Genomic DNA, 13,619 nt, shown 5'->3' with positions numbered 1-13,619 from the left:
TAAGGTAGTCTTACACTTAATTATACGGAACTGGATCAAGTTAATAAATTAGAGGGCAGCACAAGCTTATAATTGTCACCTCAATGGACTAAATCATTACAGTATGACAGAGGAAGCTGACCACATAAACTTAGCTTGCATCCCTAGAGTGTAGAAGATTTGTTGAGTTATTTAATCAAAACATTTAAAATATCAAAAGGATTTGGTAGATCCAGGGAAACAACTTCCAGTGGTGTTGGACTCCAGGGTGCAAAATGGAAACATTTGCTTGGTCATTCGGGAACCTAGGTGATAACAGAAGGCAATTTTTCACAAAGGGAGTGGAAATCTGAAACTCGCCACCCCCCAGGCAAAAGTTGGGTTAACTGATATTTTTAAGACTCAATATATACTTTTTTGAGTTTAAAGGAGCTTATTGTTATGGCGCGAAGGTGTGTAAACTGAGTTGAGGTACAGAGCAGTCATGATTTCATGGAATGGCAGAACAAGATTGAGGGATTGACGGGCCTATTCCTGTTTTGATGCTCCTCTGTGAATTGAATGAAGGACATGGGCTCATCTCCTTGGGCACAAGATTTCACAATTAACCACCATCAATCGTACTGATTTTTACAGAGCCTACTTGTGCAATATAAATTGCCAGAGTGGTCCATCTCATCTTCCAGTTGCTAGTTTCAAAATAGACTGGGTGACAAACTCAAATGGAAAAGGTACATGGCATTTTCAATGACTATTGGTAATGAAGAATGCACCCCCACAAGCAGCACTTGTTTGACATTATCTGCTACATCTAATCAATGGACACTTTCTTAAAAGTATTTGCAAGCTACAGCTTCACAAAGCAACAAATGAAAACTGAAATTGTTTCAGAGCAGGAAACAACAGTCTGATAAGGCAAAAAACTGACATCTCAGTCTCAGGAAGATATGATTTTGCCATATATTGAGGCAAATAACAAAAGATGCATTTAAGGAGAAGTGATAAAGCACATGAGAAAGGCAAAACACATCAGCACCACTAAAAACAGCTTAATTGTTCACTTATGTGATTGCTATTTTGGGGTGTTTAGCTGCAAATAGTTATAAGTGGCTACAGTTCAAAAATAATGCATTGGACATGAACTACTTTAGGCTGACTTGAGAATGCCAAAGGTATTATACCAAATATCTGTTCTTTCCTTTTAAGGGACTACAGATTCTGATTTCTTCCCCAAGCATAATCTCGGTTTAAATCTGCATTATGTGAGCAGCACGGTGGTGCAGTGGTTAGCACTGCTGCATCACGGCGCTAAGGTCCAAGGTTCAATCACTGTCCGTGTGGAGTTTGCACATTCCCCCCAGTGTTTGCATGGGTTTCGCCCCCACAACCCAAAGATGTGCAGGCTAGGTGGATTAGCCATGCTAAACTGCCCCTTAATTGGAAAAAATTAATTAGGTATTCTAAATTTTTTTTTTTTTAAATCTGCATTATGTGGAAATGAACAATATTTGGATTATAAATCTGATTATGATCTTGAAGTTGATCACAGAAAATGCACCCATGTTGATTTGATTTATTGATTTGATTTATTTCACATGTACCGAAGAACAGCGAAAAGTATTTTTCTGCGGCCAAAGGAACGCAGTAGTCAGAAAAGGAATAAGCGACTGAGTACATCGACAAAGTGATTGGTTACAGTGTGGAACAAGGGGCCAAATAAAGCAAATACATGAGCAAGAGCAGTTTAGGATGTCGTGAATAGTATCTTACAAGGAACAGATTAGTCCGAGGGAGAGTCGTTGAGGAGTCTCGTAGCTGTGGGAAAGAAGCTGCCCATGTCTGGATGTGCGGATCTTCAGACTTCTGTATCTTCTGTCTGATGGAAGGGTCTGGAAGAGGACAAAGCCTGGGTGGGAGGGGTCTCTGATAATGCTGCCTGCCTTCCTGAGGCAGCAGGAGGTGTAGACAGAATCAATGTGCAGGTGGCAAGCTTGTGTGATGCGTTGGGCAGAGTTCACCACACTGCAGTTTCTTGCGATCGAGCAGTTGCCATACCAAGCTGTGTTGCAGCCGGATAGGATGATCTCTGAGGCACATCTGTAGAAGTTTGAGAGAGTCGATGCAGGCATGCCCAATTTCTTTAGCTTCCGTCGGAAGTAGAGACGTTGTTGGGCTTTCTTGACTGTTGCATCAACGCGAGTGGACATGGACAGACTGTTGTGTAGCCACTTAAAATGGCCAACTCCCGATTCAAAATGGCGAACGGCAAAGGCTGATGGGAAAGTCAGCCAACAGGACAAAAACGAGCAGCTACAGGTTGGCTGTGTATTTACCTCTGGAAAGGCCAGACAAGATCGATACCAGCAACCATCAGCATAACAAAACACCAGCCATCTGCATACTAATGAGCAATCCCCAGGAACAATAAGCAACATTTAGACACACAAAGCAAAACCAGACTCTTCGGCGCCAGCAGAAGCCTACACAAAAGGAGGTGAATGACCACCTCAAGACTGCCCATCGATCAGGGAACCCGATCAGGGAACCGCTCCAGCATTGGAGAAAATCGAACCAAGTGATTGGGACAAAGTCCAATCACTTGGGACCAGGTACAGGGTCCGCCCCGAAAGGCGGGAAGCCCCTGGGGACTATAAGAATTGAGCCCCAAGTTCAAGGCGCTCTCTCTTCCACCGCTTGCAGCTCTTCTTCTTCGGCTCGCTTCCAGCTCTCGTCACTCTTCAGCAGCCGACCGAACCTGTAAGTCTTACTTCAACGCTCGCTACAAGATAGGCACTCCTAGCTATCAATCTGTACCAACTTCGAATCCCGCAGGCTCAGAACCCGAACGAAAGGCCATTCGTTTCCCTGACCTGGTGGGCCAGTTCCAAGTTAAGTATAGGCCTGTTAGTTGTAAGAAGCAGCTTAGACGTAGAATTTATGCATGAGTAGTGATTACTGTGTATAATAAATGTGCTTTGATTTAAATCTTACTAATCGGTGTATTGGACTATCGATCATTACTCGGACTTGAACCACGTGGCGGTATCATAAAGATACCTGGCGACTCAAGAGCAAAGGTGATAAAACAGAGCAATTAAACTAAGGCAAAGTTAGCAACAGTTGCCGATGGTGACCCCAGGAACATAAAGCTATCGATCATCTCCGCTTCAAAGCCAATGATGCAGACCGGGGACGGGGGTTGTCATGCTACGCTTCCTGAAGTCGATGATCAGTTCCTTGGTCTTTCCGACAATTGGAGAGAGGTTGTTTTCAGTACACCATGCAACCAAGCGATTTATCTCCCTTCTGTAGTCTGATTTGTCGTTGTTTGAGATACGACCCACCACAGTCGTATCATCTGCAAACTTATAGATTGAATTGGAGTTAAATCTTGCCACACAATCGTGTGTATAGGGAGTATAGTAGAGGACTGAGCACACATGCTCGCGGGGCCCCGGTGTTGAGGACTATTGTGGAGGAGGTGCGGTTGCCTATCCTGACAGATTGTGGTCTGTTGGTGAGGAAGTCAAGGATCTATCTGCACAGGGAGGGGTCAAGTCCAAGATTGCAGAGTTTGGTTATAAGTCTTGTCGGGATAATGGTGTTGAAGGCAGAGCTGTAGTCTACAAACAGCAGTCTAACATAGGTGTTCTTGTTGTCGAGGTGTTCAGAGTGTTGATTGTAGAGCCAGGGAGATAGCATCTGCTGTGGACCGGTTGCAGTGATAGGCGAACTGCAATGGATCGAGACCGTCTGGGAGGCTGCCGCTGATCCGTCTCATGACTTGCTGCTCGAAGCATTTCATGATAACAGACTTCAGGGACATCGGTCGGTAGTTTTTGAGGCAGGCTACCTTGTTCTTCTTTGGTGGTCTTCTTGAAGGAGGTGGGGACCTCGGAGTGGAGGAGTGAGGTGTTGAAGATGTCTACGAATACACTCGCCAGCTGGTCTGCGCAGGCTCTGAATGCTCGCCCAGGGACTCCGTCGGGGCCCGTCGCTTTCACGGATGTAGCTCATACCTCTGAGGCTGTAATAGTGGTTATGGCTGTGTCCAGGGCTGTTGGGGCAGGTGGCACGGATGCATTGGCTGACTGCTTGTTCAGTTCATCGGGGAGGGATGCTCTAGCCCCAGGTATTCTGCCTGGCCTTGCTTTGTAGCCTGTGATCATGTGTCAGCCCTGCCATAGTCGTCGTGGGTTTGTGTCGTTGGCCTGGGACTCTTGTTTGATGTGGTATTGTCTTTTGGCATCCCTGATGGCTTTCCATACGTCGTAGCTGGATTTCCTATGTAGGTCGGGGTCGTCAGACTTGAATGCCTCTGTCCGGAACTTCAGCAGGGAGTGAACCTTTTGATTGAGCCAGGTTTTTCGATTGGGGAATACCCGTATTGTCTTCTTTGGTACACAGCCCTCGACATACTTACTGATGAAGTCTGTGATGGTGGTTGTGTACTCGTCCAGGTTAGCTGCCGTGGCCTTTAATATGGACCAGTCCACAGACTCCAAGCAGTCGCGGAGGATGTCCTCGGATGCCTTGGACCAGCACTGCAGCGTTTTTGAATATTTACGAATTAATACCTATTATGTTGGCTTTCTCCATTCAGTAGTTTCCCTCATTCACTTCTGCCATTTTTCTTTAAAAAAAAAAAAGAGTATTTTACATTCTGGTTTTCTTCCAACTTCCTCAGCATTACTAACTCATTTATGGTGCGTAGTGTGTGCCACCTGGTGACAAGAATGGATACTACAACAGTGTAATTTTACAATATATTGACAACTTGAACATGATCTGAATTTGCAATTTGGATCAAATGCAATTGAGTTAAACCTTAAACACATCTTGGACAACACGGTGGCGCGTGGTTAGCACTACTGTCTCACACCATTGAGGATCCGGGTTCGATCCCGGCCCCAGGTCACTGTCCGTGCAGAGTTTGCACATTCTCCCCATGTCTGCGTGGGTCTCACCCCCACAACCCAAAGATGTGCAGCGTAAGTTGATTGGTCGCACTAAATTGCCCTTTAATTGGAAAAAAAAATGATGTGGGTACTCGAAACTTTTTTTAAAATCCTTAAATACATCTCTTCATGCATGCATTTGATTATTAAATCTCATTCCATTGCAAATTATTTGCCATGATGGCTGCTAGTACCAGTAACTAGGGAATCTAAAGAATATTTCTCGTCAAAATATATTCATAAAGCTCTCTCTCCCCTCAAGTCATCAGCACAGCACCCTGTTCAATCACAGAAGTCCCCAACAGTATAATTATAAAGTGATGGATGACATACCCCAGGAATAGACTGGACTACTAAATTATAAAAATTTACCTTTCTTCTCCTCCTTTGCTTTCTGTGTGGCTAAGTCAGCCAACCAGTGTAAAGCTGATGTAGTGTCTGCTGAACTCAGTGTGCCATCCTTCAGGCTGGCTGTGGTGGAGAGCCCTTCATTGTCACTAACAAAGCTCACATTATTGCTATTGCTCCCACCCTGGTTCATGGCATTGTCTGCACCAGCCTCACCACCGCTGCAGTCCGCCGGATCTGGTTTCACTTCCACCAAACTGCCATCAGGTTGAGGTAACATAACGGAGCCTCCACTGCTTGCTGACATTTCATTCGTAGCAACCGCACTGGCAGGATTTGGAAGACTGCTTGAAAGCTGAAACAAAAAGTCCAGAATTTCAAATAACACTAAAGCATCCATTTACAAATGACAAGACTGGTTTAAATGTTTAGAGGTTCCAACACAAAAACAGGCTATCCAGTCAAACAAGTTTGTATTGTTTATCCACCACTCCCTTCCTAACAACACTGTGGGTGCACCAACATCACATGACTGCAGCTATTCAAGGCAGTGGCTCACCAACACCTTCTCGAGGGCAGTCAAGGATGGGCAACAAATACTGGCTTAGCCAGCACTGCCCACATAGAACATAGAAAAATACAGCACAGAACAGGCCCTTCGGCCCACGATGTTGTGCCGAACCTTTTTCCTAGATTAATCATAGATTATCATAGAATTTACAGTGCAGAAGGAGGCCATTCGGCCCATCGAGTCTGCACCAGCTCCTGAAAAGAGCACCCTACCCAAGGTCAACACCTCCACCCTATCCCCATAACCCAGTAACCCCACCCAACACTAAGGGCAATTTTGGACACTAAGGGCAATTTATCATGGCCAATCCACCTAACCTGCACATCTTTGGACTGTGGGAGGAAACTGGAGCACCCGGAGGAAACCCACGCACACATGGGGAGGATGTGCAGACTCCGCACAGTGACACAAGCCGGAATCGAACCTGGGACCCTGGAGCTGTGAAGCAATTGTGCTATCCACAATGCGACCGTGCTGCCCTCAAGGACAAATTAATCTACACTCTATCATTCTACTGTAATCCATGTACCTATCCAATAGCCGCTTGAAGGTCCCTAATGTTTCCGACTCAACTACTTCCACAGGCAATGCATTCCATGCCCCCACTACTCTCTGGGTAAAGAACTTACCTCTGACATCCCCCCTATGTCTTCCACCATTCACCTTAAATTTATGTCCCCTTGTAATGGTTTGTTCCACCCGGGGAAAACGTCTCTGACTGTCTACTCTAGCTATTCCCCTGATCATCTTATAAACCTCTATCAAGTCGCCCCTCATCCTTCTCCGTTCTAATGAGAAAAGGCCTAGCACCCTCAACCTTTCCTCGTAAGACCTACTCTCCATTCCAGGCAATATCCTGGTAAATCTCCTTTGCACCTTTTCCAAAGCTTCCACATCCTTCCTAAAATGAGGCGACCAGAACTGTACACAGTACTCCAAATGTGGCCCTACCAAGGTTCTGTACAGCTGCATCATCATCTCACGGCTCTTAAATTCAATCCCTCTGTTAATGAACGCTAGCACACCATAGGCCTTCTTCACAGCTCTATCCACTTGAGTGGCAACTTTCAAAGATGAACATCGACCCCAAGATCTCTCTGCTCCTCCACATTGCCAAGAATCCTACCGTTAACCCTGTATTCCGCATTCATATTTGTCCTTCCAAAATGGACAACCTCACACTTTTCAGGATTAAACTCCATCTGCCGCTTCTCAGCCTAGCTCTGCATCCCATCTATGTCTCTTTGCAGCCGACAACAGCCCTCCTCACTATCCACAACTCCACCAATCTTCGTATAGTCTACATATTTACTGACCCAGCCTTCAACCCCCTCATCCAAGTCATTAATGAAAATCACAAACAGCAGAGGACCTAGAACTGATCCCCACTGGTAACTGGGATCCAGGCTGAATATTTGCCATACACCACCTCTCTGACTTCTATCGGTTAGCCAGTTCGTTATCCAACTGGCCAAATTTCCCACTACCCCATGCCTCCTTACTTTCTGCATAGGCCTACCATGGGAAACTTTATAAAATGCCTTACTAAAAACCATGTACACTACATCCACTGCTTTACCTTCATCCACGTGCTTGGTCACCTCCTTAAAGAATTCAATAAGACTTGTAAGGCAAGACCTACCCCTCACAAATCCGTGCTGACTATCCCTAATCAAGAGTGTCTTTCCAGATGCTCAGAAATCCTATCCCTCAGTACCCTTTCCATTACTTTGCCTACCACCGAAGTAAGACTAACTGGCCAGTAATTCCCAGGGTTATCCCTATTCCCTTTTTTGAACAGGGGCACGACATTCGCCACTCTCCAATCCTCTGGTACCGCCCCTGTTGAGAGTGAGAACGAAAAGATCATTGCCAACGGCTCTGCAATTTCATCTCTTGCTTCCCATAGAATCCTTGGATATATCCCATCAGGCCCGGGGGATTGATCTATCCTCAGGTTTTTCCAAATGCCCAACACATCTTCCTTCCTAAAAAGTATCTCCTCGAGCTTACCAGTTTGTTTCACACTGTTCTCTCCAACAATATGACCCCTCTCATTTGTAAATACTGAAGAAAAGTACTCGTTCAAGACCTCTCCTATCTCTTCAGACTCAATACACAATCTCCCGCTACTGTCCGTGATCGGACCTACCCTCGCTCTCGTCATTCTCATATTTCTCACATGTGTAAAAGGCCTGTGACATAGTAAAAAAAAAACTTGAGCAAATCACATTTATCCATCCTACTTCCAGAACCCTTCATCCACCGATACAATCATCAATAGTAACATTGTTTCTGCGTCAACAAACCTATAAATGAATTTCATAACTTCAAAGCTCAAACGGTTTCTCCTATTCTCTATTCTAAATCATGCACATTTAAACACGTTTCTCTGGCCCTTTATTCTTGAGCCCTCAACTAGTGGGAAAAGTAAGCTTAAATTTATCATGTTTTCAGATTTTTTTTAATGCATCTATTTTCTTAACCAGTTATCTGCATTGTTCCCATGAAAAGAAAACACATTTTTCAAGTCTTTCTTCATATTTGTACTTCTTTATGCCAGGCAACAAGCCCAATATCCTCCCTATAGAGGCCACAACTGTGCACAGTACTGTGAGGGCTTATTAAAAATTTCATAAATTCATAATTACCTCTTGGCATTTAAATTCTACACCTCAAGGTAAAATCTACGGCTCCAATAGCTAAACAGCTGTATGACATTGAGGTGCTGCCTTTATTTAATGTCTTGAACTGGTTTCCCTACCCAACCCACATTTCACCACTTCTTTACAACACTAAGTTTATTTTAATTCAGAATAAAATTGTTGCCGTTTGCTTCAACAAAACTCTATGAACAGAACCATTATTTGATCATAAAATATTCAAAATTTAACAGGTTACAAGTATAATTTCTTATTACTCTGCTTTTGTACCAGTGATCCAATTCTCCTTTTTAATGTCATATCAATACCTCAGATTCTTCGTCTATCACATATGCTACCAGAACCTCCCTTGGTGAAAAAAACATTAGTGATTGGGTATTTCTGATATCTATTTCTAATATTTTATTGGAACTGCTTTTGGCTTATCATTTGTGTGCAAAATACACGCCAGCGAAAATTATGCAGAGATCTTCCTATTATGGAAATCTAATTTCACTGCAACACAGGAACGTACAACTGAGTGGTGAAACTGTCCAAAAACAACACATCCCATAGCCAGATAGATTGGACGTGGAGAGGATGTTTCCACTAGTAGGAAATACTAGAACCCGATGGCACAGCCTCAGATTGAGGGTGGTGAATCTGTGGAACTCTTTGTCACAGAAGGCTGTGGAGGCCAAATCACTGAGTGTCTTTAAGAAGGGCGGCACATGGCGCAGTGGTTAGCACTGGGACTACGGCGCTGAGGACCTGGGTTTGAATCCCGGTCCTGGGTCACTGTCCGTGTGGAGTTTGCACATTCTCCCCGTGTCTGCGTGGGTTTCACCCCCACAACCCAAAGATGTGCAGGTGAGGAGGATTGGCCACGCTAAATTGCCCCTTAATTGGAAAAAAATTATAATTGGGTACTCTAAATTTATTTTTAAAAATTGAGATAGATGGGTTCTTGATTAATATGGGGATCAGGGGTTATGGGGAGAAGGCAGGAGAAGGGGGATGAGAAATCAGCCATGATTGAATGGCGGAGCAGACTCGATGGCCAAATGGCCTAATTCTGCTACTATGACTTATGTTCTTCCACATATATATGATATAGCTCTAACAAATTTTCTTCATATTCTCTAGGGTATATATCCAGATATCTCTAACTTTGACAGAAACAGACAAAAATACCTCCATTGAGAATCCATTCCCCATGCATACACTGCCCTCTACATTTGTTGTTAAATCTCTTCATCCTCCATATTCAAATATGACCATGCTAATCATACTGATGTTTGCGTTGAAGCCAGGCTAGCAGATTTAAAAGTAGCTATTCTCAAATGCTAGGTCCTGAATGTCAATGTCTATGATTAATAAAACATACCTGTGACACTCCATTTGGTGCTGCTGGCTTGGGCAGAGGCTTAAGCTGTTTGGTAATACAAGGGCAGTTTGCTTTGATACCCCACTTTCCCCTTGTTGCATGAACCATGTCTCCAATATCATAAAGAGCTGTTAAGAGATTAATGTTTTCAGAAATGATCAGGTTTTTTCCTTTCAAAGGCCTTGTTGCTTACTCAATAAACCTGACTAACACACTTTTAACTTTACTCTGTGCAACATGCAGAACGCAATAATGGCAGAGTGAAGAAATTCTGCTGCCTAGAAATCATACACAAGGCTGCACATTTAATAAACAGAAAGGGATTTAAGATTAGGCTTAGCATTTGGTGCCTAGTATTACAACAGGGTGATAAGCCGCTTTTCTGTAGTTGTGTGCAGACAAGATTGCAGGTGCAGAGTTCCAGTACAAAACCAGGGCACGTAGCACAGTTGCTTCATAGCGGCAGGGATTCGATTCTTGCTTGGGTCACTGTCCGTGCGGAGTCTGCACATTCTCCCTGTGTCTACGTGGGTTTCCTCCGGGTGCTGCAGGTTCCTCCCACAAGCCCAGAACGATGTGCTTGTTAGGTGAATGAGACATGCTGAATTCTTCCTCAGCGTACCCGAACAGGCGCCGGAGTGTGGCGACTAGGGCTTTTCACAGTAACTTCATTGCCGTGTTAATGTAAACCGACTTGTGACACTAATAAAGATTATTATTGCTATTATAAATGAGCAGAAAGGGAAAATATGGACTGCCAAGTTGACATATTTCAATATGGCATCAAGGATGCATTCAGAAAAATAATTTGCTAAAGTTGAATAAACTCAAGAATTGCGGATCTATCTTTAAAAACTACCTTAGAAAATGAGACATGACATATAGAGTAAACTTGTTCTAGTCAATAGCAGTAATGGGCTAATGATGTGACTTTATTCACAGCTAAGTGGGGTCAGATGACCTAACCCAGTTCAAGGGATTGTCATTGCAGATTATTTCTCCCACTGTGAGATAATGCCAATGCTTATAAAAATATGACAGCTAAAAAAATGAAGAATTTGTAGGGTCTGGGAAGCCTTCAAGCTGTGCAATTATGCAGGCTATGAGCTCACAGTAACCAGGCACCCCAAACCATGGATGCTTGTCGACAGCCCATATTGCAGAGAAATTATTTCCTACTTTACAATAATGGCTATATCAATTTAATTTGCAATTGTACAAATGTGACAGCAATTCACTTACAATTATATACAAATCAACTAGCTCTTTATAAACTATTTAAGTTAGGATAAACAAACGGGCAGGAAATCTAAATTTCTTTTTGCATTCATATGAGGCAGATTGATGGACGTGGGGAAATAACACTGCATTCTTTAATATAAATAGCTGCACACTACTAGTGTTCTAATAATTTAAGTCTTTGAGTGAATGCTCTAGTTGTGATTAAGAGCAGCTGATACTAACTGGGGAAAGGTGAGGTTACCTGTATAAGCTGTTTCCACCTGTACGCAGGGGGGGGGGGGGGGGGGGGGGGGGGGGGAGGAAACCGAGTGAAAGGGAATAGTAGTCTGCACATATTTAATACTGGATTCTATGAATAAACCTACATTGAAAACAGACTGGCTCCAGCTTCTTCCTTCACCAGATGTCTGTTCAGCAGATTAACATATTCACAGAGGATTTGCATCGATCTGCGGAGGTTGGAAGTTGAATAAGAGATTTTTTTTGTGTCGCTGTTGGGACAAAACTAGTGCTCCCCGAAGCCTCTGATGAGAAATGACTGAGGCCCAATGCAATTTCTCAAACTTTGATTATCCACTGTTTTTTTTGGAGACTAAACAGCATGGGCAGTGGAAAATGATGTGGATTCAGGCTACCCTGTTCTCCAAGAGGAAGCGAGCAAAGAGTTTCAAATTCCCTACTGATTACTCCAGCATCCCTCAGAAGAGCTTTTAATTTTAGTGACAAGGGGTGCATGAATTGTCCATGTAATTTCAAAATTACTGTTTTCCTGTCAGCTAGCCTTTAATGTTTAGAAACCAACAATACTGTCAGGACTTCCTGACGAGAAACATCCGGTTTCCTCACTGGTATGCAGTAATACCCTGATATAGTAAAATGTAAACCCATGCTTTCACAAAAGAAATGCTTTGTAATTTTCCACATCTGTGCTCTTATCATTAAAGATGTGCTCAACAATCAAGGAATCTCACTGGAGACCACATCAGAACTATGAAGAGGTTTTTTCCAGAAATTTTGCAGTGGATGACAAAGACATTAGCATAGTGTCGTCCCTGAGTAGGTGGAGCTTTCATACTCTTTAACCGTATGCCAATTTTCTTGTCTAGAAATTCCAAGCAGCAATTGAGCCAATTCACTCCACACAATGCAGAGCAACCGCTATCAAACACCACGCAGTTGTATAAATCAGGTTTCCATGAGCCAATACCATTCCTTCAAGCCAGTTATCTTCATCTTTCTCAGTGTCAGAACTATCCGCATCAGGGGCGTCATTCTCCGACCCCACGCCGGGTCGGAGAATCGCCGGGGGCTGCCGTGAATCCCGCCCCCGCCGGTTGCTGAAGTCTCCGGCACCGGGGATTCGGCGGGGGGCGGGAATCGCGCCGCGCCGGTTGGCGGGCCCCCCCGCTCGATTCTCCGGCCCGGATGGGCCGAAGTCCCGCCGATAAATTGCCTGTCCCGCCGGCGTAAATTAAAGTACCTATTTACCGGCGGGACAAAGCGGCGTGGATGGGCTCCGGGGTCCTGTGGGGGGGGGGGGGGGGCGCAGGGCGATCTGACCCCGGGGGGTGCCCCCACGGTGGCCTGGCCCACGATCGGGGCCCACCGATCCGCGGGCGGGGCTGTGCCGTGGGGGCACTCTTTCCCTTACGCCTCCGCAACGGTCTCCACCATGGTGGTGGCGGAAGAGACTCTCTCCAGTGCGCATGCGCGGGAAACTGTCAGCGGCCGCTGACGCTCCCGCGCATGCGCCGCCTCGACATGTCATTTCCGCGCCAGCTGGTGGGGCAACAAAGGCCGTTTCCGCCAGCTGGCGGGGCGGAAATCCCTCCGGCGCCGGCCTAGCCCCTCAATGTTGGGGCTCGGCCCCCAAAGATGCGGAGCATTCCGCACCTTTGGGGCGGCGCGATGCCCGTCTGATTGGAGCCGTTTTGGGCGCCAGTCGGCGGACATCGTGCCGTTTGGGGAGAATTTCGCCCCATGTGTTACTTCAAAGACTCAATTTTTACACTTTAAAATTTGCTGCGTAATGATATTTAGTATCACTACAAAAGCACCTGTTAATAATTCCCCGTGCATTTCCAGGGTTCATATGCCTACAGTTGTCATCAAAGTCCTGCTTTCTGTCCTGATCCACAAATTGACTAATGTTGCGACTCTCCTCAGACCATCTATCAGCAATTCATGTCTTTGAATTCCTTGCACTTATTGAGACAGTTGACATGGCATTCAGTTTATCCAAGATAAATTTTATATCAAGGAGATGCCGAAGAAACTATACCTATTGAATGTTACATAGACAATTGTTCCCTTTCGGATAACATACACTTCACAAAATGTCTGAACGACAAGATATTAAGTTTGAGTTTGAAACAAATGTTGGAGAGAAAAGATTTTCCAAACTTGAAGTCACAGGTAGTCTTTAAAGAAGGATGCCTCATGATCGAAGTCTTGGGAGTGTAGGATTAATTTATTTTTCATCCAGCTTTTAA

At 44.6% G+C, this 13,619-nt stretch overlaps 1 protein-coding gene across 2 annotated transcripts in view; it reads right to left on the bottom strand.

Annotated features, from left to right (window-relative positions):
• kdm3b (lysine (K)-specific demethylase 3B) overlaps window positions 1–13,619 on the bottom strand; it is a 215,795-nt gene that overhangs the window by 46,926 nt on the left and 155,250 nt on the right. For both annotated transcript variants that reach the window (XM_072512004.1, XM_072512005.1), the window contains exons 15-16: window positions 9,886–10,013; window positions 5,310–5,640 (exon numbers count right to left, since the gene is read on the bottom strand). In XM_072512004.1, coding sequence (XP_072368105.1) covers window positions 5,310–5,640; window positions 9,886–10,013 — 459 coding nt within the window. The remainder of the gene's footprint in view (window positions 1–5,309; window positions 5,641–9,885; window positions 10,014–13,619) is intronic.

The sequence above is a fragment of the Scyliorhinus torazame genome, chromosome 7, assembly GCF_047496885.1.
Source record: "Scyliorhinus torazame isolate Kashiwa2021f chromosome 7, sScyTor2.1, whole genome shotgun sequence".
Taxonomy (NCBI): domain Eukaryota; kingdom Metazoa; phylum Chordata; class Chondrichthyes; order Carcharhiniformes; family Scyliorhinidae; genus Scyliorhinus; species Scyliorhinus torazame.
This window is presented reverse-complemented; position numbering and strand designations above follow the sequence as displayed.